The sequence below is a fragment of the Lutra lutra genome, chromosome 2 (assembly GCF_902655055.1).
Source record: "Lutra lutra chromosome 2, mLutLut1.2, whole genome shotgun sequence".
NCBI lineage: Eukaryota > Metazoa > Chordata > Mammalia > Carnivora > Mustelidae > Lutra > Lutra lutra.
The window spans coordinates 100,996,487-101,022,713 of record NC_062279.1 but is presented as its reverse complement, the minus strand read 5'-3'; the positions used below and the strand labels follow the sequence as shown (position 1 = coordinate 101,022,713).

At 41.7% G+C, this 26,227-nt stretch overlaps 1 protein-coding gene across 2 annotated transcripts in view; it reads right to left on the bottom strand.

Annotated features, from left to right (window-relative positions):
• DAPP1 (dual adaptor of phosphotyrosine and 3-phosphoinositides 1) overlaps positions 1-26,227 on the bottom strand; it is a 54,608-nt gene that overhangs the window by 18,955 nt on the left and 9,426 nt on the right. For both annotated transcript variants that reach the window (XM_047718073.1, XM_047718072.1), the window contains 2 exons: positions 9,409-9,531; positions 5,484-5,617 (listed from right to left, as the gene is read on the bottom strand). In XM_047718073.1, coding sequence (XP_047574029.1) covers positions 5,484-5,617; positions 9,409-9,531 — 257 coding nt within the window. The remainder of the gene's footprint in view (positions 1-5,483; positions 5,618-9,408; positions 9,532-26,227) is intronic.

Sequence of the window (26,227 nt, the reverse complement as noted above, 5' to 3'; positions counted from 1 at the left end):
TCTGTTTTAAGATATCCTCTTGATATCTTGATATCCTCTTGAGATAGTATCATTTCTCAAAAGGCCATTCATGTAAATAAAATGAGAACAGCAGTAAATACAAAGACAGAGGCTCAAACTGATTCACATTCTTTACATCACATACCAAAAATATCATTACAGACCTTAAAGAAGAGAGTGGGGGAGAGCCCCGCCATGTCCTACAGACATTCTCTTAGGTCACTGTGGCAGGGAATCTTCCCATCCAGACCCACTCGGGGTCACACTGCCATGGCGATGGCGTGCTGCCAGCTCACTGGTAGACCAGGAGACGTGATGTGAATGGAAAGCCCCTGTGCTTCAGAGCAAGGTTGGCCTGGATTCCACTCGCAGCTCTGATGCCTGCCAGCAGTGCCCTCTGGCCAAATAACTCAGAATGCCTAAGTTTTGATCGCCTCATCTGAAAATGGGACCACTTTCACATTTATGGTGGGTGGTACAGAAGAGTCAAAAAGAATTTGATATATGTGAAAACATCTGATAGAACACTAGGAACTCAATGAGCACTCCACAAATGTTGCTTCCCTTCCTTTCCCTGCCTGCTTTTTCCTTTTTCAAACACACCTCATCACAAACTAAGAAAATTTCCTTTTTTGGTGAGCATAAGCTAAAGAAGTGATTCTTGGTTGTGGTTTGGCAGAATTCTGAGTTGCACCAATAATTTTCAGAAATGTCACACAAGTCTCAAACTATAATTAATTTTAACTTCATTATTCTTAAATGCCACCTGGGTAAAAAGGCTGGGGTTACAAAATAAAATAATAATAACTATAGCAGTTATCAAGAGGTTGGGAATCCCCACATCAAGACAAAAAGAGAAGTGGAAATTTGACATTTAAGAAAGAACCAGATAGGATCTTCAAAACTGAGAACCAATTATTATAAAGGGTAAGCACAAACATAGCACTTGACTTGTATCATGCTGGGTAGGTGATTAAAGTCCCAGCACAGTAATTTCTATAATACATTGTGTATGACTATTTCATACACAGAAGTATTCTTTTTTTTTTATTTTAAAGATTATTTATTTATTTATTTGACAGACAGAGATTACAAGTAGGCAAGAGAGGCAGGCAGGGAGAGAGAGGAGGAAGCAGGCTCCCTACAGAGCAGAGAGTCCAATGTGGGGCTCGATCCCAGGACCCTGGGATCATGACCTGAGCTGAAAGCAGAGGCTTTAACCCACTGAGCCACCCAGGCGCCCCTACACAGAAGTATTCTAATAGAAACAAAAGGTAATAGGAAAGGTAATTTTTGTTCTAATAATATTTGGATATTTAAGGATAAAAGTAAATGCTCTCTAGGGCCACTTGGGTGTTTGAGTCAGTTAAGCGTCTGACTTGGGCTCAGGTTATGATCTCAGCATCCTGGTATCAAGTCCTGCATTGGCCTGTGCACTCCACATTCAGTGGGGAGTCTGATTCTCCCTCTTCCTTTCTCTCTTCCTCTACCCTTCCGCCTCTCCCTCCACCTTCCCCTGCTCCTTTGTGCATGCATGTGCTCTCTCTCAAATAAGATAAAATAAAATAAAATAAATGCTGTCTAAATTTTCAAGATTATATATATGAAACTTAGCTAATTACAAGAGGATACAGTAAAAATTAATAATGGACCAAACATATCCATGCTAATAAAAAAGTCTCAAATTTCCAAGTCTAAATTGAATTGAATTTAGAAGCCATGTACACATATGAAGGAAGTTTTACATAGAAGCTTATGATTACAAATGAAAGTCAAATTCTGAATTTAATCATTACTGACCATACATACAACACAAAGCATCATTTCAAACGACACTCTGCATAAACTTTGGAAGTAAAAGTTAATTGTCGGAAGTTTGCTGGTTACAGTGTTGCCGTGCATGTTGCGATGCAGCCTTGGACAATGGATCAATGGGAAACCAACATGAAATGAAGAAATGTGGATAATTAGCAGCATTTATTCTTTTACGTACTGGGACGAAGGATCAGGGTACAAAACTGACAAAAATCTCTCTTCTCATAAGATTTACATAGTAATGCAAAGATTTTTTTAAAAAAAATTTTGCAAAGATTTTTTTAAGTGAATTATGCAATATGTTAGAACAGAAAGAGCCACCGAGGAAAGTAAAGGGAGAGAACATGTCAGATGTCTCTCTGATATACTTAGGAAATGACTTGGATTTGACAGTCAGAAATACCTTAAGAGTATTTATGGGTGTCAGTAAGGAGAAATTAGAGGGAACAAAAACTTTCATGGAGATTGGAAAGGTTAAATGCAGATTATAGCAAGGGAAATTATAATAATAGAATACTGAGGCTGTCAGGGGGCTTAGATCTTGCTTAGGAAATCTTCACTCTTCCAATGAGGAAACAGAAATCCTCAGAGTTTAAAGAGTAGAGAATAGGAATAGAATAGGAAAAAGGATATCTCAAAATAGTATTCTTCCCTTGAGGTAAACACTTTTATGTCTCCTCAATACAAAGGTTTTCTTAAGACCCAGAGCCTAAGGAAAACCTGGGATCCCCTCTATATTATGTATGACTGTAAGGTGAAGTGTAAGGCTATTTTTTATTTTGGAGGTTTCCCCTCTCTCCCCGCCCCCACCGCCTCCCACTGCCCTAGGAGGTAATGTGTCCAGTAGATTAAATGTGGGGAAGTCTCTCTTAAATTCACTCCCCATGCACTGCAGGGGGATGCTGGCCTGATGGGGGTCTGGGCTAAAAGGAGTGGACTGACATACCCAGTTCGAGTCCTTTCCATTCCTAGGATGTGGAGGTGAGAACCCTTGCAAGCCTCATCCATCGTGCAGGCAAATACCTCCCCTGGTAATCTTTAACTGAATGAAAACTTTAGGAATTTGCCCTTCCTCTGATGGTGAACAAGAAATCATCAGCCTGGAGGTTCCCCCATCACTGCGGGTAAACACCAGGAGCCAATACTTAAATGGATAAGAAGAGACCTATTTTTGGAAGGTGGCATCCTGGTTTCCATTCACTGTTATTCACAGGTCACAGTGCTGACTGTGGCTTCTGAAAATCTGCTGGGCTTAAGAGTCATCATGACTTCAGCACGTTATCTTGTTTCCTGAGGCCTATTATTCTCAGAGGGGCAAAACTAGAACACTCACTTGTCATGGGTTTTCCCCCTTGTTCCCAGCTTCAGTGGCTTTGCCTTCATCTGGCTGGGACAGATAAGAGGAATATTTCAGAGTCAGTGGAATCTAACTCAAAGGCTGGAAGTTAGTAAGCCAAGTACAGACTCCTAAGCATCAAGAGCCTGTGACAGGGGTTCTAATAATATCAAATTCCCTGCTGGATGATAATGGAACAGAGAAAATGTAGCAGAGAGGATAAAAATCTTAGTTTCCTGAGTTTCAGTGCAATACATAAAGTAGTTATGGTTAATGTTAATAATACTAGCTTTGGATAAAACTACCCCAGCAGTCAGGATTATACTTTTTTTTTTAATAATCCCTAATGGATTAATGGTAAACCTTCTTTAGTTAGACTGACATATTTACAGAGAAACTTAATGTATTTACAGGAAATTTCATTGTCCTGAATTCAATGTCAACAAGTCTATACTTCAGCGAAATCTTAGGTGATCCTCTTGTCTGGCGATTGGACCTGCGCCAGAAAGGTTCAACCAAAAACCACGACATGCACTTTGGTCTTAAAGTTGTTTGTTTGTTTGTTTGTTTGTTTGAAACATTTTGATAGGTAAGAGTACACCTTTTCTCTAACTTGGAGAAAGTTCAGGAAGGAGCACTGAGAATGATCCAAGGGGTTAAAAATAGAATCTAGGAGGAGTGTTTAAAAGAGGGACACTGATGTTGCTTGGAGGAAGAAAGAAGGCTGCAAGATAACAGTTTTCATGACTTTGAGGCGACACAGAGTCCTCACTCACAGTTTTCCACCCACTCATCCATTCATTCACCTGAAGCATCATGCACCATCAGGACCTGGGGGACGTGGAGAAGGACACAAGTAAAGGCAGATAAAAACAAAGTCTTTTGCTTCAAAGCGTCTCTTCTCAAGTTCTAGTGACCAAGAAGTGAATAAAACTGAGGGTTGGAAACAAGAAGTCAGTCTGAAATAAGGGATTTGAGAAACTGAAAAGCTTGCCAACACTGGGAGCGATGGAAATAAATAATACAGGCCACCTGCCATGTATGATGAGAACTATTGCTGGTTAAATGAGGAGGTAACTTCCAGGGCCAACTGGAAGAATTTCCACCAGGAAAAAAAAAAAAAATTATAGCTTCAAGTTTATAGTTTGGAATATTCTATTACAGGCCTTGTGCAGTGAGTATAAAGTAAGGTAACTATTTTGTGGTTTCCACTGTGCTTTTCGTCTACACTTGATACTGTATGATTCATCTCAGGGTCTATCCAGGCCACAGAAACAGTAGAAAAGGAAAAAGCAGTGGTGGCATCTCTCCCCACCATAGTGAAGTTAACAGAAAGCCCACTGGCCATGTTTACCCAGAAAATGAGTATGTACAAGTTCATGGTAAAACAGTGGTGCTGCTAAGTCCTGAGTTCCTCTTCTGCTGCAAGTTCTGGAATTGCCCAGCTTTCGATTAACTGAGAGTTACCATCACTCGGGTCACCTAATAATGTGATTCTGTATCACAAATACAGGGGTGATCTTCTGCTTACTTTATGGAACTGGTACAGAAAACCAAGTCAGATGATTCACATACCAAGGTCGCATGTTTTTTGTTTTTGAACTTCAATATTCTAGTTTGACTTTAACCACTCAAACGGGGAAATTCAAAATTTTCTATCCGTCTTTAAGTCTAGTGTAAAAACTTAAAAAGCCAAGATAAGAGAAACAGAACTTTATGGTGAATAAAGGCCTTGCTTAAGAGAGCAATTTCTAGTCAATACTTGCAATATTCAGTCATGTTTGTGGAAATTAAAAAGTAAGAATTTTATTTTTTTAAATGCTCAAAATTATCTTTTATGGGCCTCCCCAATATGCAAACAGCCCGTACTAAAATTATGAGGAATTAGAAAGTTGTTCCAGCCTTTCTTCTTTCTTTGTTGATTATATTTATTGTTATAAAATGAAAAGACTATTTTTAAAAAATCGTGTATTTTAAATCAGTCCATTAAATAACTCATTCTAAGAAAACTATCTACTTTGCACGAAGCACATTGTTTTTTTCCCAAAGATAATACTGATATAAACATATACACATACATACACATATATGTATATATGTATGTATATATAATGTGTATATTAAATATTAATATATATTAATAAACTATGTGAATAGTTTATTAATGTAACATATAGCAGAGTAATTGAAAAAAATTGTTTCTAAACACATCTAATTGTGTATCATAAGCACATAATTCAACAGAAGTACAACTATTTAATGAAATCCTCCCTGTCCCTCTTCTATCCTGAAACAATGTCTCCTAGGTGAAGTCTATCTGTTCATTGCTTACCTGTCTCACTTCCAATCAAAGGCTGATTTGCAAAATGCTTGACAAAATCCTTCAAAGATGAGAATTCATTAAAGCCAAATTTAAATGAATATCCAGTATATTCAACATGAAAGTGTTTGACAGAGTCTTTGGCTCTGAAAGGGAAAAAGAAATGCTTAAGGTTATTTAAGGTTTTGAAGAAGAAGAAGAGAAATATAACCTTAGGTATTAGCATCACCATTAAACCCTTCTAAAAACTGACACTTGCAACGCAGCTATTGAAACCACTGGCATTTTTAAAGTACTAGTGCTTTTTTGGCAGGGCTCTTCTCAGTTTTTCACTGTAATAGAAGACAAGAGGAGATTCTCCCCGTGCATTCTCTGGCTTACCCAAAGTTATCCTTGACCCGAACCCCCTTCAGTATTTAAGACCAGCAGAGAATAGGGAATGATAGAAATGGCAGGTCGCACCCTCCCCAAGTTCTCCTCTTTTTGGCTCTTCTCTCTTACTTGTTTGGGAGTCCGTCTGAATTCTGTTTCTGTCACTTAATTTGCCCTTTTTTGCCATGCTGGTTCCACTGCCTACTGAATAAAATACCCAATTTCCTACAACATCATTTGCCACCTCACTTTTGGAATAAGGCAGAGCACTAAATAAATTATAAATTTTAAGTATATATAGTTATATATAAATATATAAATTATGTATTATTTATAATATAAATTACATATATAAATAGAAAGCATATATAAATTCTATATTACACATAATATATATATAAATTTTATATGTCTTACATAGAGATACATTATTTGACTCCCACTATTCTTCTGTCTCTATGAATGGCCTGCTCCAACTTTAGCACGCATCAGAAATCAGAATCACCGGGAGGGCTTGTTAAAACCCAGATTTCTGGGTCCTACCCCCTGGATTCCTGACTCAGTACTTCCAAGGTGTGGAGCCCAGGAATTTGCACCCCTAATGTTCTCGGTGATGCTGCTGGTCTGGGGACCACACCCTGAGAATGGCTGCTCTAAGCCAAGTGGACCTACAGTTCTCCTAGAAGTTTCTGCTGTTGTCCCTTAGCTCTTACAGCCCCCAGCCCCCTTCACCTGCAACAGCATCCCCTTTGTTTCTGATCAAGCATCAGTTCAAATACCACCTACTCTGTCAGTCACTGCATGATCCTTCCATCTTAAGTTACTTGCTTTGCTCTCCTCAACCCTCCAAGCGCAGATCTTGCTTTCTTTCCCATGGGTTACTACATTCTACCTTGTAGACAGCTACCTGTGCAGCGTCCCACCCCCCATGAGGCTATACTTCCTCAGAGCGAAGTCTGAACCTTCTCAACACTCACCACCAGGGTCGGCATAGAGCAGATGCTCTCAAACACTGATTATTAAGGGAGTGAACCAGGGAACAAGTCAAATCAGCCCATCTTCTGAGCCAGTCTATGGTTTCTGTCACCTCTGCTGATGGTTATTTCTTTTTCTGAAAGCATTTCCAAGTGTTTGTCTTGGAAATTGGTGAATTGAATTTTACATTTTTATACAGATGGGATATACATGCACCACCTATATGTAAGAAGCTTCTGATCTAATTGCTCAAGTGAAACATCTACAGGTGAGAAGTTAACATTCTTTGATCCAATACTCCCGCAAGTTTGTTAAATGATTTGGGGGAGATCTATGCATTAAACGATTTGCAGCCTAATGACCCAATGAGATTTTCACCTGTAGCTGTCCATCAGAGAAAGCACCATTCTTGCTTCTACCTGAGCAGAATTTCATGTCTGATGAATACTTTTCCCAAAAATGTTATTTAGAAAAATTCTAAGCAAAATATAGCAGACTAACATGAAAAATGTTAATGAATGTGCGTGTGTGTGTGTGTATGTGTGTGTTTTCTCCATTACCTCTTATTTATCCAATCACCCTCCCACGATGTGGCAGGCAGCTAGCTATCGCGACCCTGATTCTCAGTCCCTGGACTACATAAACCTTTCCCATTTATTCAATAAAATGCTAGTGTAGATGCTACTATGAAGGGATTTTGCAGATAATTCTGCAACTAGCTGCAATTAGCTGCAATTAGCATTAGCTGACCTGACAACAGGGAGACGGTGTGGGTGGGCCTGACCTAATCATGTGAGAGTCCTGGTAAAAGCAAAGAGTTCTTTCTGGCTGGTCACAGGAGAGAGATCAGAGAGACTGTTCTAGAAGGAAGCAAACATCTGTGCTGTGAACTGCCTGTGGGGGCCACTTGGCAGGGAACTAACTATGTGTGGATTCCAGAGGCTGACCCTGGTTCCTGGTCAATAACTACATGGAAAAGATGGAGCTCAGTCTTACAGCAGTAAGGAAATGAATGAAAAGGAATGAAGCAAAAAAGAAGAGATTGAGGGATGAGGACCCCGCTAACCACAGTGTCAGCCAGCACCTTGGTTTCAGCCTGGTAGGAGCCCCAGCAGAGAAACTGGAGAAACCACCTTGGCTTGCGACACACAGAGACTGTGAGATGATCAATGGAGTTGTTTAAAGCCACTGAGTTTGGGGTAACTCATTATGGGCACAGAAAATACGGAAGTCCAGAAGCACAAAGAGAAGAAAAGAAAATTAATTCTTGGCTTTCGAGCTCATAGAAACCTGCCATCAATTATTTTGGGAAATACTTTTGAAGCCAGTCTTTGCCCCTATCAGAGGGAGAGGAGACTTAAAAAAAACAAAACAGAAAAACAAAAACAAAAACAAATGGTCTCTAAACTGGATCAAAAAGGATTCAGAGGTAAAGGAGTATAGATATAGATGTTGAGTTAGTGACAAGGAGGCCTAGAACATGGGGGGCAGAAAAGAATAGAGAAAACCTCATGTCAGATCAGCGTGAGGGGTGCTACATCAAGGAACACTTTTTTTTTTAAGATTTTATTCATTTATTTGACACAGAGAGCGCAAGCAGGGGGAGAGGTAGGCAGAGGGAGAGGGAGAAGCAGTAGGCTCCCCGAGGAGCAGAGAGTCTGGCTTGGAGCTCGATCCCAGGACCCCAAGATCATAACATGAGCTGAAGGCAGTTGATTAACCGACTGAGCCACTCAGGAGCTCCCCAAGGGATCTTTTCAGGAGCACATGGAGGTGCTATTAGAACAGCAAAAAGGTTTGAGGTTGTCAATTTCATGGATCCTCACATCCCCAGTCTAAGCAGAAGGCAACTCCCCATAAACCCAGAAAGCCTTGCTACACGCCCGCAGAGGCCAAGGTGACAGATGCTGACCAAAAACCAATGCCTCCCCACGATGATCACCGGGCGACGTCAGCTTCCCTGATCAAGAGGCCAGCTAGGAGGAAGCAGGGGAGAAGAGAGACCCTGGAAGGACTGAACCATCACGGGTTAGGTCTGTGTAGGGACCAGATTAATTCCATTAACACTCAGAGGAAGTGGAGCTTGGAGAAAGGTCAATCCATTTATAGAAAGGAAAAAAAAACCTTAAAATTTGCCTTACTGCCTGCTTGAGTTTGTGATTATGAATGTTGCACAGTCACAAATCATTCTGATTTTCCAGGGCTAGCAAGAACTATTAAGAGGACACTGGGCCAGGTTTCAGGGACTTGGATTCCGGTGCTGTTTCTATCGTTGATTAATGGGGTGCAAAGACAATTTAGCACTTTGGGTTTCAGTTTCTCCATCAGGTAAGTGAGACACTAAACAATTCATAAAGTGTCTTTAGGCTCTCCCGTTTCTTTTCCTGCTGAGGGAAGGAGAAAGAACAGTTCTCACAGTCCACCATTCAGGCCTTGGAATCCTTAGAGCTGCAGGTCTCCCAGGAGTCAAGAGAATTTTTTTTTTTGGCAATGTGAGAATGTTGTTACCTGGCAATGTGAGTGTGATGATAAAATCAATGCCTGTGTAAGGAAGAGTTGGAACAATGTTGAATTCACAGATGTGTCCTACCTCACAGAGAGAGAGTACAGCCCCATCCTTTCATTGCTGTCCCTCAGAAGGTAGCTGCCGTCACATCCGTTTGAGAGGAGAAGAGCCTCAGCCGCATGGCGTGTGAGGTTGCCATGATACCACCTAGGAAGGAGAGAACCACACTTTTACTTGGGACTCACCACAGGCGACCCTTCCTTTACTGGGTTTTCCTCTCAGAGATGACCTCAGCAATGTTCTCCACCACAGGTAGCCCAGAGACCAAACATCAGGACAAGGAACTCTCTGGGCCGGGCTGAGGGGAGAGTAGAGAGAACTGGCGAAAAACAAGGTTATGGGTTGAACTGTGTCCTGATAATTCGTATGTTGAAGTCCTGAATCCCAGTACTTCAGCATGTGACCTTATTTGGAGATAGGGTCTTATCTTTAGCAAGATTTTTTTCAAAGTCCAAGTCAAAAATAACCGTTAAGAATAAGATTTGGCCAATTTTCTTTCTCTTGATCTCTCTCTCACATGCTCTTTTGCAAGTATGGTCCTGCCTTTTGCAGTGTTGGCAAACTTCTGAGCTACTATACTGAAGTCCACGGTCATCAGTGAGATGAAGTTGAACACAAGGAATTCCGACGTTTTATACTGACACGTAAACCCCATCAGATCGTGTTTCAAACTGACAAGTATCTGAGGAGCCAGAGAAGTCCCAAGGAGTTTCAAATCAATCTATATGTTTTTTAAAAAGTTTGTTTTAGAAAAGGTAACATAGATCCATGGTAGAAGAAAAAACCCCAAGTGGCTCAAAAAGAAGACTCAGTAAAAACCTTGTTCTCACCCTGAATCCCCAGTTCCCCTGCTTTCATTCCAGAGGACACCAATGTCAGCCATTTTCCCATGCTTCCCTCTCAGAGACAGCTATGCATCTGAAGGCATTCTAGTATGACCCCCCACCTCCTAACTCTGTGGAAATAAGAGCATTCTAGGCACACTGATCTGCTCCTTTCCCCATAGATCTTACACATTTTTTTAATGACTCGCTAGAGGCGGTCCAGTGTGGTGAGATGGGATTGTGGCCCCTGGAGTTGGTTCACTCGAGTCCTCTCCAGGTGATAGACACCTCCACCAGCTGCACAACCCTAGGCAAGTTATGTAACCAGTCAGAGCTTCAGCTTTCTCACTTCTAAAACAGGATTCACACTAGCCATATTCCATGGGCAGTTGTGAGTACCACTCACATTCACACACATGAAATGGCCAAAACAGTCTGGCAAACATCAGAACTCAGGACACAGTAGTGGTTACATGAAACCACTGAGACCCACAAAACCTAACTTGTGCTACATCCTCATCAGTGTGATTTTCTTTGGCCTCAAATATTTTTTTATTATCTTGAGTTTATTTTGGAAAATGGGAAGCTAGGTACAGGGGATAGTCACCCCTGCAAGGGACCCCCAGCTCAGGGCAGCAGAGAGGAAGGGGTCATAGGCAACTACACAAGTGATGTCAACTATGCCAGTTACTGAAGAGCTATTGAAGATGAATGGATAGTGTACAAGAACCTCAAGGAAGACGGGTGCCTGGGGGGCTCAGTCAGTTAAGTGTCTGCTTTGGCTCAGGTCACGATCCCAGGGTCCTGGGATCCAGCCCTGCCTCAGGCTCCCTGCTCAGCGGGGCATCTACTTCTCCCTCTCCCTCTGCCCTCCCCACTTGTGGTCTCTCTCTCTCTTTCAAATAAATAAAATCTTAAAAAACAAACAAACAAACAAAACTTCAAGGAAGAGACCTACTCTGAGGGTGAGGGCTCCTGCTGTCGTCCCCTGGGACATCCCTCTGGCATGAAACTTTAGCCTGATAATAAACAGTCCATGTAAGACCATCTGTGGAAGGAAGTTTCTACATAGGTCTCCAAGCAATCTGTTTTCTAAATCTGCATTTCCCAATACATCTTTCTTTAGCATATTTCCTCTGTGGGGCACAGATGCCCCCACCCAGTATTAGAAATGTATTTGTGGGCTGGAAGCGATTGCAAAGAGAAACATTTCTATAGGACCACCAGTTGTTTATGCACAAAGAAGCCCCCCCTTCCTTGAACTGATTCAGACAAGTTCAAATCTTCTCATTACGAAATGCTTTCAAAGGACAGTTGGAATTTGGAACGAATACAATGTTGTATGTCAGTTATGCCTCAATAGAAAAAGGACAATTGTGGAATTAAAAGTGAAGCTATAAAAAATACTTCAGGTTTGGCTACAGCCAAAATTCTAATTCTTTTTGACAGATGAAATCTCCACAAGGTCACAAGTCCTTAAAAACATCATGCCAATAATTACTTTTTGGATGAACACTTTGGTGTATGTTTCTGTTTGAGCCAATAGGTTACTTCTTTGAAGTGATAAAACTTGATTAATGAAATTCTAAAACATAAAGGGCTTGGACATTTTGTTGGATTCTTTTCAGTAAGATCTGAAGTCTGTGTTGAAAACATTTACAGAATTCTTCTGGTAATTACAGCCGGATGGCAGTTTTTACTAAGAATTTTTTTATGCTCATCTTTCAAATCCTAATGATATATCATAAACATACAAGAAACACTTGAGCGTAAAGCAGGGAGAATCACACTGTCCTAAATGTGGAATATCTCAGCACGGGTTAGTTTCTGGGTGGCAGCTTAGCTGAGTCACTATTGCCATCCCGTTGGGTTTTATCGAGTCCTGGGCCTGGGCTGACCTAAGACAGAGACTACCAGGCAGCCTCCCACATTTCAAGATGTCTCTGGGGCAATGGGATCCTCATTCCCCGAAGAGCTCTTCCACATCTGACCTTCCTCTTTTAGTTGAGCTAAGTATCCCTTTCCTAGAAATTCTGATGAACGTATCTTCTGGGAAAGTGACTCTAGATCCAAATAACATTACATGTCCTTTCTAGGTCTATGTCCACTTTCGGTAAGGATCATTCAAGACCGTGTCCACAAAGAGCCAAAGGTTGAAAATAAAACTGACAGTTTTCTCATAACAACCTTCTCTACCTTTTATCATTCCAATCTTGATTTATTAAGCTTCAAATCTGTGCCACACATTACACAAGGCATTATACGAGGCAGGTCAAAGAGAACAGAAATGGAAAAGCCCCGGTCTAGTCTCCACTAATTTAGTCAGGAGGGTAAGCCAAGTACTTTGCAAACTACGTTCCAGAGAATGGTTCCAGGAAGAAAGATCAAGACCATTGTTTGAATGAGCCAATATCTGAGTAGGCTGTGAAGGACAGTAAGTTATTTTGTAAAGTGTGTATTATTTTTTCCGATTATAAATCATATGCAGTAAAAATTAAAATATGTACACATATAGAAGAGAAAGTGGGAGTCTTTCACAAAGGATCAAATATGAATTTCAAATAGTCTCAATACTAATTAGAGAACTATAAATCAAGACAAAACGTGATATTTTCTTTACTCACCAGCATGGCTAAAATTGAAGAATTAGACAGTATTAGGTATTGAAGAATACAGGGCCGTGGGTATTACCATTCACTGCTGGTAAGGGTAGAAGGCTGGAGGGGAATCTAGCACAGGTGGGCTAACATGGGCATGTGACCAGGGATTCCTGTTCTAGAGTCAGCCTCTTGCAATACTCACACATAAGCTGAAGGAAATAGGAACAAAGGTGTTTATTGCAGACTTGTCGGCGAGAGTAAAAATTTGGAACCATCCTAAATGTCTGCCCCGCAACAAAGTGATAAATAAAGTTGAGAGCTCCTAGAAGATTATGTAAGAAGTTAACCGAGGATGAAAAGGCATTAAGCGCATTTTGTTGATGACGGCAAGGGGTCAGGTGCCAGGAGCACTTTGTGCAAAGGGGGTCGGGGGGTGGTGGGGTGCCCGGAATGCTTAACTTGCAACAAAGAACAATGCAGTCCTAAACACCTGAAAATTGTGTTGCTCAGAAGCCAAGTGCACCCTCACTAGGCATAACTGAGGATGCTTGTGTACAGGCACACATCAAAGCTGATGGATCCCAAAACACGTTATTAAGTTAGAGGACTAGTGACAGGTACGGGATGACACCTCTTATTTAAAAACAACAACAACAAAAAACTTTCCTTTCCACCCAAATAATACCACACATACACATAATCATATACAGGTATGCACAAGCATAAAATAGAAGTCTGAAAAAAATACAACACCAAACTCAAATCCTGGAAGGAACCCAGGTGAAGGGTGTTGTTAAGGAAGACTGTAGCTCCATCACAGTTTCCTGATTTGGCTTGATCTAAAAAATAATGATAAAACAGATTCATCTATCCGCCAGGAGATTAGAACTGGAAATAAAGGGAAGCAGTTAAGGTCTTCTTTAATCAACCTCCAGACAGCCCTGCTAATAATTTGTTTTATTCTTTCCTTTATTCCGCTGCTGTTTATTGAACACTGGAAGTGACCTAGCACTCGGGGGGAAGCGGGGGAGAGAGAGAAACCTTTTCTCCATGTAAAGCACAGTGAGATTTGGAGTGACCGTCGTTCAGGGAAGGGAATGATGGGAGAGCAGGCCTGGAAACCAGAGAATGGTAAGTGTGTCTCGCATCAGAGCAGCACTCGGTGGTGTGAGCAATTCGGGACCGGTGCAGAGGGCAGCCGTCAGGTGTGGTGACGAAGCTGGGAGGTTGGCCGAGTGACAGAGGGCGCTGGGGATTGACAGGTCCTTGGCTGATGCTACAGCGATTTTTATGGCTTCATATGCACACTTGACAGCTCCTTACATAAAGACCTAATTGCACGGAACTGTATTCCAACTAAATTCCTATCACTGGAACCATTTAAAACGTTGTTGTTGTTGTTATTCTGATTATTAGGCCAAAGGGTCAGATTTTAGACAGCTTGAAGCTTGTAGAATTTGCAATTCTCTTTAAGAAAATTGATATAAAATTAGACAAAATTAAATAATTATGTAAAATGAGAAATCACACAAAAAAGACACATTTAAAAGCTAACAAACAGGGGCGCCTGGGTGGCTCAGTGGGTTAAACCCTCTGCCTTCGACTCGGGTCATGATCTCGGGGTCCTGGGATCGAGCCCCACGTCGGGCTCTCTGCTCAGCAGGGAGCCTGCTTCCCCCTCTCTCTCTGCCTGCCTCTCTGTCTACCTGTGATCTCTGTCTGTCAAATAAATAAATAAAATCTTTAAAAAAAAAAAAAAGCTAACAAACATTACAAAACCAAGAAAAACAACTTATTTTCATTAACTGCCTCACATACCCTTATACTTTTTTCCTCTATATTTTTGGTTGTATTATCTTTATTTCTTTACATGACAACAATTTTATAATATAGTTTTCTAGAGAGAGACTAGAATAATAAGTCAGTCTTTCATCTAGAATATTTTTTTAAAAATTATTCACAGCATAGAAAAATTATTTTCAGGCTTATGGGTAATCAAGTTGTTAAAATCATTGCCAAATTCTGGCACCTCTATCACATTTCTCTCAAATATGAGTTCTAAGATTCCAGAGTGTTTTACATTTTCACGTATAGGAACTAAACTTAAATACTCTTGAATGGATGACATTTATTAACTATATGACTAGGGTCCGTACCAGGGAGGGGCCCTGAACCTGCGGCCTCATTGGCTTCCCAGTAAACTTATTTCTGGTGACTCTAAAAATTATATATGCTTCTAAGCTCTAAAAAATTAGACTATTAAAAATGTTTAGCTTAGGGGCATCTGGTGCTCAGTTGGTTAAGCACCTGCCTCTTGTTTTCAGTTCAGGTCATGATCTCAGGGTCATGAGATCGAGCTCCATGTTGGGCTCTGTGCTCAGTGGGGAGACTGCTTAAGATTCTCTCTCTCTCTCCTTCTCCCTCTGCCCCCCAACCTGACTCAACCCTGCACACACATCCTCTCTCTCTCTCAAATAAATAAATGGATCTTTAAAAAAATGTTGAGCTTAGGGAATAAAATCCATGTACAATCCCCCACCATCAGGTTGGTTTACAGTTCTTTTTTTTTTAAATTTTATTTATTTATTTGACAGGCAGAGATCATAAGTAGGCAGAGAGGCAGGCAGAGGCAGAGAGAGAGAAGCAGGCTCCCCGCTGAGAAAGGAGCCCGATGCGGGACTCAATCCCAGGACCCCGGGATCATGACCTGAGCCAAAGGCAGCTGCTTAACCGACTGAGCCACCCAGGCGCCCCTATAGTTCTTTTTAAGAATTCTTTTGTACAGTGGGTGAATAAAGCCTCAACCCTAACAAGACTCACATCCAACCTTTGCTACATATCATCAATGACGGGAACTCACTACTCTATATATAGGCAAGATCTTTCCATACTGCCATGGTTGATGGCCAGAAAACTCTTGCCTATATTGAATTGCTGTTTCCTGCTGTCTAACTTTCCACAGATGGTCCCAGAGCTACTTCTTGGAGTTCTATACATGATACTTAAACAAACAGTTGAAGCATTTAGATTGTACACTTTTCTCTTTCCATCATCTTCAACTTCTCTTTTCATGATGGGCACCAAGGGACATTATCCCCTCTGAAACCTTCTAAATTTTTAAAATCTATGTTAAAGGTAAGCTCTGACTTGGAAAACTAAGCCTCAAAGGATCCCTCTTATTCTACTGCTAGGTCTGTAGTAAGGCAACCCCAGGATTGTGTTAGTTTCTTGACAATTGCATCATGCTGGGGATTTACACTGTACCTACTGTTGGTTGATTAAAACTCCCAAGTAAGTCATTTTCCTCTGCGGTTCTGTCACATCTTTCCCAACTGCATCAGGAGACTGACGTTTTTAGAATTAAGGGCAGTAAGAAACCTTTTTACAACTGGGAAATGCCAACTGAAAAGAAATGCGAAGAAGCAGAGAGCTTCTATCATAAATGTCCATGTAGCACGGCACATCAGGGAGAGTTCTGCTGAGGAGGGACCTTGCCTTTGTCTCCAGTCACCTCCTTAGCTTGTCTGTTTGCTCCAACTTCCTACTTGTTAGCTATGTGACCCCACACAAATAGCAACTTTAGTTTTCTCAGCAGTCAAGTTGACTAATACTAGTGCTATGGTAAGAAAACCCTTTTGTTTTCATGTATTGGAACAATGTCTTCTTTTACAAACTTACTATTATTTTAGATTTTATTTCTTTGCTTGAGATTGCAAGCAGGGGAAGGGGCTGAGGGAGAGAGAGAAGCAGACTCCCTGCTGAGCAGAGAGCCTGACACTGGTGGGGGTGGGCCTGGATCCCAGGACCCTGAGATCATAACCGGAGCCGCAGACAGACACTTAACTGACTGAGACACTCAGGCACCCTTTAGCAAACTTTTTTTTTTTTATGACTCTTTAACTTTTGCAGAGGAGAACATGCTACTTATAATATGTTTTATATTTATCAAATCTTGTATCTTATGCTAGATAAAATATGGTAGGCATTGTGCTAGATATGGGAAGAGTGTGGAATAAGGTTCATCTTCCTAAAACAAAAAATTAAAAAAAAAATTCTTTTGGTCTCATTTTTTCTGAAGAAGTAGAAAAGAGCAAGAAACTACTATTTATAACATACATTCAAGCAATGTTGCATTCTTCTTTTTCCCCGAGGCCCACACACATTGCTATAAATATGTCTCAAGGCTAATGGAGGTAACAGAGCAGAGACTCATCAAGCTTAAAAAGAATATTTGCACTTGGTATGAGATTACCAAAACCAACAGTTGACCTTGAAGGAAACAGTGGTATTTATCTCTTCCATGATATAGTAACAAATTAGGAAATACCCACCCACTAAAGAATTTTCATCATTGCCTCCCAGTTAGGTACAGGAAGTGAGCTCAACCACAGAGAAAGGCAGCCCAGTTAGATCCAGCAGGCTGGTCCACAAGTCAGCCCCTTCTCCCATTCCAGGGCAGTGGCCCTTGGTGCTAGAACCTTCTGGGAAATTGCCCTGGCATTTTGGAGCCTTCACAGTTTTTACCCTATTGGGTTTTTTTGTCTTAACTTAATCCACTGATATAAACTGATATTTCATTTTGCTCTATCCTTTAAAGGAGAGGCTTTCAAACTTCTTGAATCAGCCCACAGTATAAAATGCATTTGTATCTCTTTCTCTCTCCTCCCCCCAACACACCAGAGTATTATAAGAAACAACACTGCTCTTCCATAGGATACTTACTATTTACTACTTTCTTTTCTCCACTTATTTTTGACAAACATTGATTATGACCCACTAAACTGACTTTATGGACACAAATGAGTTGCACCTGGTGTTTGAAAAACAATGCAAAGCCTTGCTACTCAGTGTCTGGCAATTTTGATAGAAATGGACATTCTCAGACCCCTACACTTGTTGAGCTATAATTTATATTCATCAAGATATGATTGTTAATGCAGTTTAGAGTTTGAAAAGCACAGAGCTCAAGGACTCTTGGTCCTAAAAACTTTAATTTGTTTCAGTAGGTTTGATAGCTTGAGTTCACAGTGTGTCTCATCTAAAGAAGAGTACACAGAGGGTAAAGAAAGTACTAAGTGGCTTTGAAGTACCAACAGAGAGGAAAAGAGAAGGATTTGCAAGCTAACATGGGCAGAAATTTCCCAAATAGCTGCAATCGTAGTGATACAGATAGTAAATGGTATAGGAGGGGAAGCTCACAGGGGCTGGCATATCAGGGAAAGCTTCATGGAGGAGGACGATAATGAACTGGAGCTTCAAGAATAAATATAGGCTTCATTAAGTAGCAGGAGAAAAGAGCATTTCAATGAGAGAAATGGCATAAGCAAAGGCACTGTGGTTAACACATGCCTGACATATATAGGAAACAGAATGCCTAGTTGAAACAGAGGCTTTAAGTTGAGGAGTAACGCAAAAGAACTCTGGAAGAACAAGTGGGCACAGGAGTGGTCTTGCATGTTAAAACATGAGCCACACACCCATTTAGATTATATATTCCTTGGTGAGAAAATTTCTTAGTAATCCATATCGACAGATTATTCATATAATGAATGACTTGTTCTTTCCCTTCCTGGCAAAGAGAAGTGACACAGAACCTACATTCGGTCCCATCAGAGTCATAAGAGAAAACATATAATGCAACTTAAAGCAAGAATAGAGACTCCTGATTGTGTGACAGCAGCTAAAAGTCCTTGGAGTTGAACAGCCAATAAAAACCCTCTTTACAGAATTTTCTTTTTTTCTTCATTTTCAAACTTATCCTCACTTTTGAATGACATGGACACACTCTCTGTACCCTCTAGACCAAAGACAGCAAATGTGTAACAGAGAATGCCATACCCCTTTTTAAAGGTCATGGATAGCCTAGATGTCCACCAACAGATGAATGGATAAAGAAGATGCAGTGTGTACACACACACACACACACACACACACACACACACACACAATAGAATACTATGCAGTCATCAAAAACCCCTGAAATCTTGCCATTTGCATCTATGTGGATGGAACTAGAGGGTATTATGCTAAGTGAAATAAATCCATCAGAGAAAGGCAATTATCATATAATCTCACTGATATGTGGAATTTGAGAGGCAGGGTGGAGTGTCGTGGGGGGAGGGAAAAATGAAACAAGATGGGACTAGGGAGGGAGACAGACCATATGAGACTCTTAGGAAACAAACTGAGGGTTGCTGGGGGAGGGGGTGGGATAGGATGACTGAGTCATGGATATTGGGGAGAGTATGTGCTATGGTAATTGCTGTGAACTGTGTCAGACTGATGATTCACAGACCTGTACCCCAGGACAAATAATACATTATATGTTAATTTAAAATAAAAATAAAAATAAATAAAAAGTAATAAATAAATAAACAAATAAAGGCCTTGGATAATGGCACCAACTGATCCATTTTCTTTCTTGCTAAGGTTATGTACTTGGGCCTCAGAATCCCTACAAACACAATGGGGATAGAACACAGGATGAAACCATAGGGCGGCGCAACTCCAAGCCATCTTAACCTGGGTTCACCTGTCCTTAGCACTTGAGTAGTTTGGCAGGACTGCTTGGCTGCTGATTTCCCTCATGCTCGTCTGGTCATATGGTTGGTGCTAAGTACTGTGATGTTTTGTGAAAAATAAAGCTCTTGGCCCTCTATGCCATCAGAAATTGTGGGTTACAGATAAGGAAAAACCTGGCCAGCTCAAGAGCTATCAGTACCGCAATTTATATTATACTAAGGTCACGACAACGTCTAGGATAAGACAGTGCTGTCCATATAAATACATGAAGTCCCCTATTCACAAAGGTGAGCGTATTTTTCCATTGGCCCTATCCCAGTGGAGAGACTCAAACGGGCTTTGCAAAGTTTTTGAACATTCGAATGAGGCCTAAGAGAGGTGTTAAGTGTGATGCTGAGGTTAGATCAGCTCCCCACAGTCCTTCCAGTAAGGAGGTTTCTGTCATGGAACCTGCTGGTCTGTGGCTCTTCGTATTGCCATTCTGAATGCCCACATTTCCATGTGCTAATCGCGGACCTAAACGGTGAGGCCAGCTACCCTGGGAAATGAGGAAACATACTTGAGTGATGACAGGGCAGGGTGCTGGCTAGCTGGTCAGACGAGGAACTGAGGGTGGGCCCCAAGGTTTGTCGGTTTTTTTCTGGGTGGGAGTCAAGGCTCAGCTAAAGGCAAACAGGGCGGAAAGGAAGCAGAGAATCCTTCGGGGGGGGGGGGGGGGGTCGGAGGTCAGGGCAAACCTGTTCCAGAAGGAGTCCGAGGAATGAGGCCAGCGATTCCGAGAGAGGGAAGACACACAGAGACAGAGGCAGAGACTCTGATATTCGGAGACACAGACTGGTACAGAGAGTCAGAGACACAAAAGAGAAGAGCCGTGGACAGAGAGACAGAAAAACTCTGAGCCAGCTAGAAAGGCACAGTGGCTCACACAGATAGCGGAAGCACACCGGGCGGTTGCTGAGGGCACATGAAAGAGAGGGACCCAGAGTATCCAGGAGACTGAGGCAGAGAAGCCAAAGAGAGGAGGACACAGACACATAGAGACCCGCAGAGCCTGACTGGTAGGTAGGTCGACACACCAGGGAAAACAAGGACTTGCGGAGACCAGAGGGGCCGTGCCATGGCCTGGGGGGCAGGGGGACAACCTGCGTCTCATTCCAGCACAGATCCTTCCATACGGTCCCCAGTTCAGCCAGCACAGGGCAGGAATGGTCGCAAGACTACAAGAGTGTTATTGGTCCCTGAGGGGCTGGAGCTTAGCGGCTGTTGGATTTGGACAAAAAGCCAAAGCTCAGAGATGGACTGGTGAAACTATTTCATGGATAAGAACTTGCAGAGGCCTGGAATGGCTGGGCAGAGACCCACACCAGAGGTTTTCTCAGGAGGGCTCATCCCTAAGTGGAACCGCGCTGGCCTCCGCACTCGTTCTCATTACTCGGGTCATCTGTACTGCATAAAATGCTGCTTCCAGGTCATATCCTTGCTGCGGGCTGGCTGCCATTGTGGTCTGCTACCAGAGACAGAGAGGTCCACCTTCAGCAAGCTACAACTATGGGAAAGAGCCCCAGACTTTAGGGGATGAAAAAAAATACAGACAGATCCTTGTTTTTTGAGTTCTCTCTTCTGGGTTGCATGGTTCAGATGAGGCCTCTCAGCAACATCGGTTTGTCCCACCAGAAAAAACTTGGGTTTAAGGGGACAGAGCGAGTCTGAGAGTAATACATACAAACATATCGTCAGGGTTGGTAGGGTAGAGGGCTGAAGTCAAGGACCTTAAATTCTGGTCTTGCCTTTGACTCAACTTGGGGCAATTCAAACCTTTGGACACATCTGCTCTTTGCCGAGTGGTGGTCTGGGGTGGAACAGTCAGAGATGAAGAAGCTACAGTCTTACTCCTAAGGAGCTCGCCATGGAAAGGAGTTGACTGTGCTCAGCCTAGAGCAGGGGGACAAACCTCTTGGTGCTTTAGGACTGACATTTGCAAAATGATTCTTATTTTCTGGAGAATCAAACCCAAAACATAGACTGTACTGGCAGTAAGTCAGAACCCTACAAGCCGTAAGATGAACCCCAGACAACTTTAGAAATGTACCGTGGTAAAGTAAACAAAGAATGAATTAAAAGACACTGATGGCATTAAGATTTTTAAAATTCCTTTGACGTTATTTTGAAGAATCATACGAAAGCAGAACTCATTCTTATTTGGATGTGAATCGCTTACTGTGCTTTCCGAAATGGAATGACTGGTTTCCTCCTCTGTTCCTTTCTTGCTCTCCCAGGTTGTCACTCTAGTTCCTTATTCCCCAATCTGTAAAGTCCCTGACTAATTAGCTTTCTTGGCTCTGTTCCCATTGTTACTTATTGTGCTCAACTACCAGATTCATGTACCAGATTAATCTCAAAACAAAACATGATGGCCGTGTAATTCCACATTCCTATAAGCATTCAGTAAGTCCATATTGTCAAAGGGAGTTTGACCAAAGTCCAAACTCCTAACCTATATAAAGCCTTCTGGAATTTGGACCAACCTAAATATCCAAGCTTTAATAGAGGGAAACAGGCTGACCTCGGGAAAAGCCAGACCCAGAACAGGCTTTGACACAGACTAAAACATAGATGATGGAAAAATATCCTACTAGAAAGCAAAAGAAAAATTGTATATGTGCTATGGCCATAATTCAATCTGCGTGTGTGTGTGTGTTTTTATGTGTGTGTGTATTTACAGAAAAATATATATTTTTTAAAGTTTTTTTTTTTTAAAGATTCCATTCATTTATTTGACAGACAGAGATCACAAGTAGGCAGAGAGGCAGGCAGAGAGGAGAAAGCAGGCTCCCCGCTGAGCAGAGAGCCCGATGCGGGGCTCGATCCCAGGACCCCGAGATCATGACCTGAGTCGAAGGCAGAGGCTTTAACCCACTGAGCCATCCAGGTGCCCCCAGAAAAAATATTTTTTTTTAATTTTTTTTTAAGATTTTATTTATTTATTTGAGAGAGAGACAGTGAGAGAGAGCATGAGCGAGTAGAAGGTCAGAGAGAGAAGCAGACTCCCCGCGGAGCCGGGAGCCCGATGCGGGACTCGATCCCGGGACTCCAGGATCATGACCTGAGCCGAAGGCAGTCGTCCAACCAACTGAGCCACCCAGGCGTCCCAGAAAAAATATTTTTAAAAAGATTGGAGACAAGTTGAACAATATGTCATTCTGGGTGGTTGTACCTGGCTGACTTTTTGGGTACTTTTATTTCCCAAATTTTCGATAATTAATACATATAGTTATTATTTTTAACTGTGAATAACTTCAGGAAGTAGAAAAATAGCATAAGTAATAGAAAAAGTAATACACATATTTAAATAATACCCATGTTTTAGGTAGAATAATTTTCAAACTTTTGCCATATATTCTTCATATATTTTTGGAGGAACATTTTAAAAGTTAATTATAGATATCATGACGCTTTAAGTAGTTCAGCATGTGTCTCTAAAAAGTGACATTCTCTTGCCTAACCATACTTTTATCAAAACAAATTAACTTACTGCTCTTACATTTTTAAAAGCCATAAATATTTTTTACAAGGTTTTGTTTATTTATCTGAGAGAAAGAGAGAAGGTGGGGTTGTGGGGGGCGGCAGGGCAGAGGAAAAGGGACAAGCAGACTCCTTGCTGAGTCAGAGCCTGACACGGGGCTCGATCCCAAGACCCTGAGATCATGACCTGAGCTGAAATCGAGAATCTGATGCTTAACCAACTGAGCCACCCAGGTGCCCCTAAAGTTATCAATATTTTTAAACAAAAAAGTCTGAAAACAGGTAATGCAGGCAGGCTCACGTGGGCAGGTGGTCAGGGAGAATGTATGACCCAGAGAGACTCTGGAGTTGAGGAAGCCACACAGTGAAGAGCCCACCAGGTGGACTGTGCTGGTTCTAGACAGTTTCGTACCAGGGTGTAGGAACCAGAAGCCTGTGGGCTCACTTTCTCTTCAGTAAATGTCATCTTTTCTGATGTCAACTGACAAATACCTACCGGTTCCAAAGCCCTATTGTCCACGACCAGTGGTGTCCTTTCTTCCTGCCATACACCGTGCGCTTCGCCTAGATACACTCATGGCCTTCAGCCTCTCCACCCTGCATTCTAACTACATGTGTGTGCTTTCTCTGTCCTCTGCCCTGTAAACTCTTTGAGGGGACAGGCGTTTCTTCTTCATTTTAGGGACCCCCCCACACTGCTGGATTTCATCATTTAACGGCTGGATCTATGAATGGATAAGAAGACTTAATGGGTAAAACAAAGTGACCCCACTCGAAGTGAAGAACATTTGTGGACAGATTTCCACATGTAAGTTAGGAGGAAGTCACCGTCACTCGTAGAGGAACAGAAAACACAACAACCGAAGAGGAAATTCATTTGAGTCAAGGAGAGATTAAACTGTAACCCAGTTACATATTCTCATACAGCTACAGGAGAATCACCTTCTATTTTCAGAAAACAAGATTACAGAGTTGTGCACAGAAGAGGAACAAATTTTATTACTCTACTTGGTATCACAGCTCTGTAAACAGATTCCTTTAAAACTTTGACTTCAGCAGCACCTGGGTGGCTTGAGCTTCTGACTCTTGATTTTGGTTTGGTTCATGATCTCAGGGTTGTGAGATCGAGCCCCGCACCAGGCTCCATGCTGGGCCTGATGGGTTCTCCCTCACCTTCCCTCTCTGCCCCTCCCTACCCACTCCTTCTTTCTCCACTACAAAAAAAAACCAAACAAACCAACAAGTAGCAAAACTTTGACTTTACTACACTTTTCTTAGCCTATTCTGTTTGTCTAGCTCTGAAAAATGGAATCTACAAAAAATCCAATGAAGTGTTTTGGGGGGCACCTGGGTGGCTCAGTCAGTTAGGTGTCTGCCTTCGGCTCAGGTCATGGTCCCAGGGTCCTGTGACCAACACCCACATTGGGCTCCCTGCTTGGTGGGGAGTCTGCTTTTCCCACTCCTTCCTGCTCATGCTACCTCTCTTCGCTCAAATAAATAAATAAAATCTTTAAAAAAGAAATCCAATAAAGTTTTGATTAATTAGGGTATTGGCCTGGCTTTGCAGGCATGAGCATGCATATTATGTGAAGAAAACAAAAGACTAAGGTCTTTTGATAATAACATTTGTTGGCTGTAGTAATCACAGAACTTTCTTTTTGTCTCTCAGTATCAACTGATACTATCAGATACAACTGATACTGATAGTATCAACAAATAGTGCTAATATAATAAGAGGAGACAAGTGTGATGAAAAGTAGCAAGTTGCATTAGTGGGTATGCATGTGGGCCTCAGAGCCAAACTCCTGGATTTAAAGGTTTTTGAGCATATAACCTTGGAGCATATAACCTATATCCTTCACTTTTCTGGTTTGTAAATGGAGATGGTAGAGTATTTATCCCACAGTGATGTATAAATTTAATAAATCCTACATACAAAGGGCTTAAAACAGTGCCTGGCACATAATGACATCCAATAATTCCCTGTTGCCATTATTAGAACACAGAGCTTCTTAGAACAGTGGAAAGAGCATCGCTTTGGGGTAGGCTTGTAGGAGACGTGTTCCTCAGCTGCACCACTGTGAGTTCTGTGACCTGCACGGTTCACTGAACTTGTCTGAACCCCCTCTCTGTCTCTATGAAATGGGTATAATCATACCACATTGAAAGTATTACTGGGAAAGTTAAGTGACATAATGGGCAGAAATGGCATGGTGCTGGCACATAGTACATGGTCAGTAAATAATGAATTATCACAAGAATTTCTGGGACTTCAGGCAACGTGATTTTGCTGCTAGTGAGTCTCCTTGTACATAAAGTTGGAATGCTAGTACCTTCTGAAGACCACAGCTGGTGTATGCAAAATGTCTGGCTCCTAACCAGGACTCATTTTCGTTATGATCATCTGTTCCCTGAGTCAGCAAACCACCACCTGAGGGCCAAATCCCACCAGGGTACAGGTTTTTGTATTTCCTGCCAGGGTACAAGTTTGTATAGACTCAGAGACAGGAGTGATCTTACATTTTTAAATGGCGGGAGGAAAAAAAAATAGAATATTTTGTGACTCATGAAGATAATATGAAATTCAAATTTCAGTGTCCACAAATAACGTTTTGTCTGAGCATTGTCACGGTCATTTGTCTCTGTGGTATCTATGGCTGTTTTTGCATGTCAGTGGCAGATGTGAGTACCTGTGGCCGAAATCACAAAGCCTGCAAAGCCTGGAAAATTTATTATCTGGTTTTTTTTTGTTTTTTTTGTTTTAAAAAAAAAAGCTTGCTGACCCCTGATCTGGTCTAACCTTCTCTTATATGTACAGTGGTAGAGAAATTAGAGACTTGCTTACTGACTTACTGATTGATTGATTACACTGTCTTGTAGCGAACTTTGTTATAATAATCAAAGACTGTCTGAAACTTTAAATTATTAACTAACTAGCAATTTTAGAACTAGTTATTTATTGAGGTCACCTCTCTAGCATTCACTATTTGTTTCATTTCCCCATTGCTCCATTTTGAAAGCAACAAACAGCCTCACTGTTCCCAGCTGACCTCTTCCTTATCTCTGACCATTCTCAGCACCCTTTGCCCCTCCTGTCCTTCCCACAGCTCACCTCCTCCCCCAGTCCCATCCTGCCAAAGTGTAAGTAAAGCTGAGCGACAATCACAGATGGGGTTATTTCTCCTTTGCTTTGGACACATTAATATATTTAGGATTAAAGAACATAAATGTTTTTATTTAAAAAAATTTTTTTTGGGCGCCTGGGTGGCTCAGTGGGTTAAGCCGCTGCCTTCGGCTCAGGTCATGATCTCAGGGTCCTGGGATCGAGTCCCGTATCGGGCTCTCTGCTCAGCAGGGAGCCTGCTTCCCTTCCTC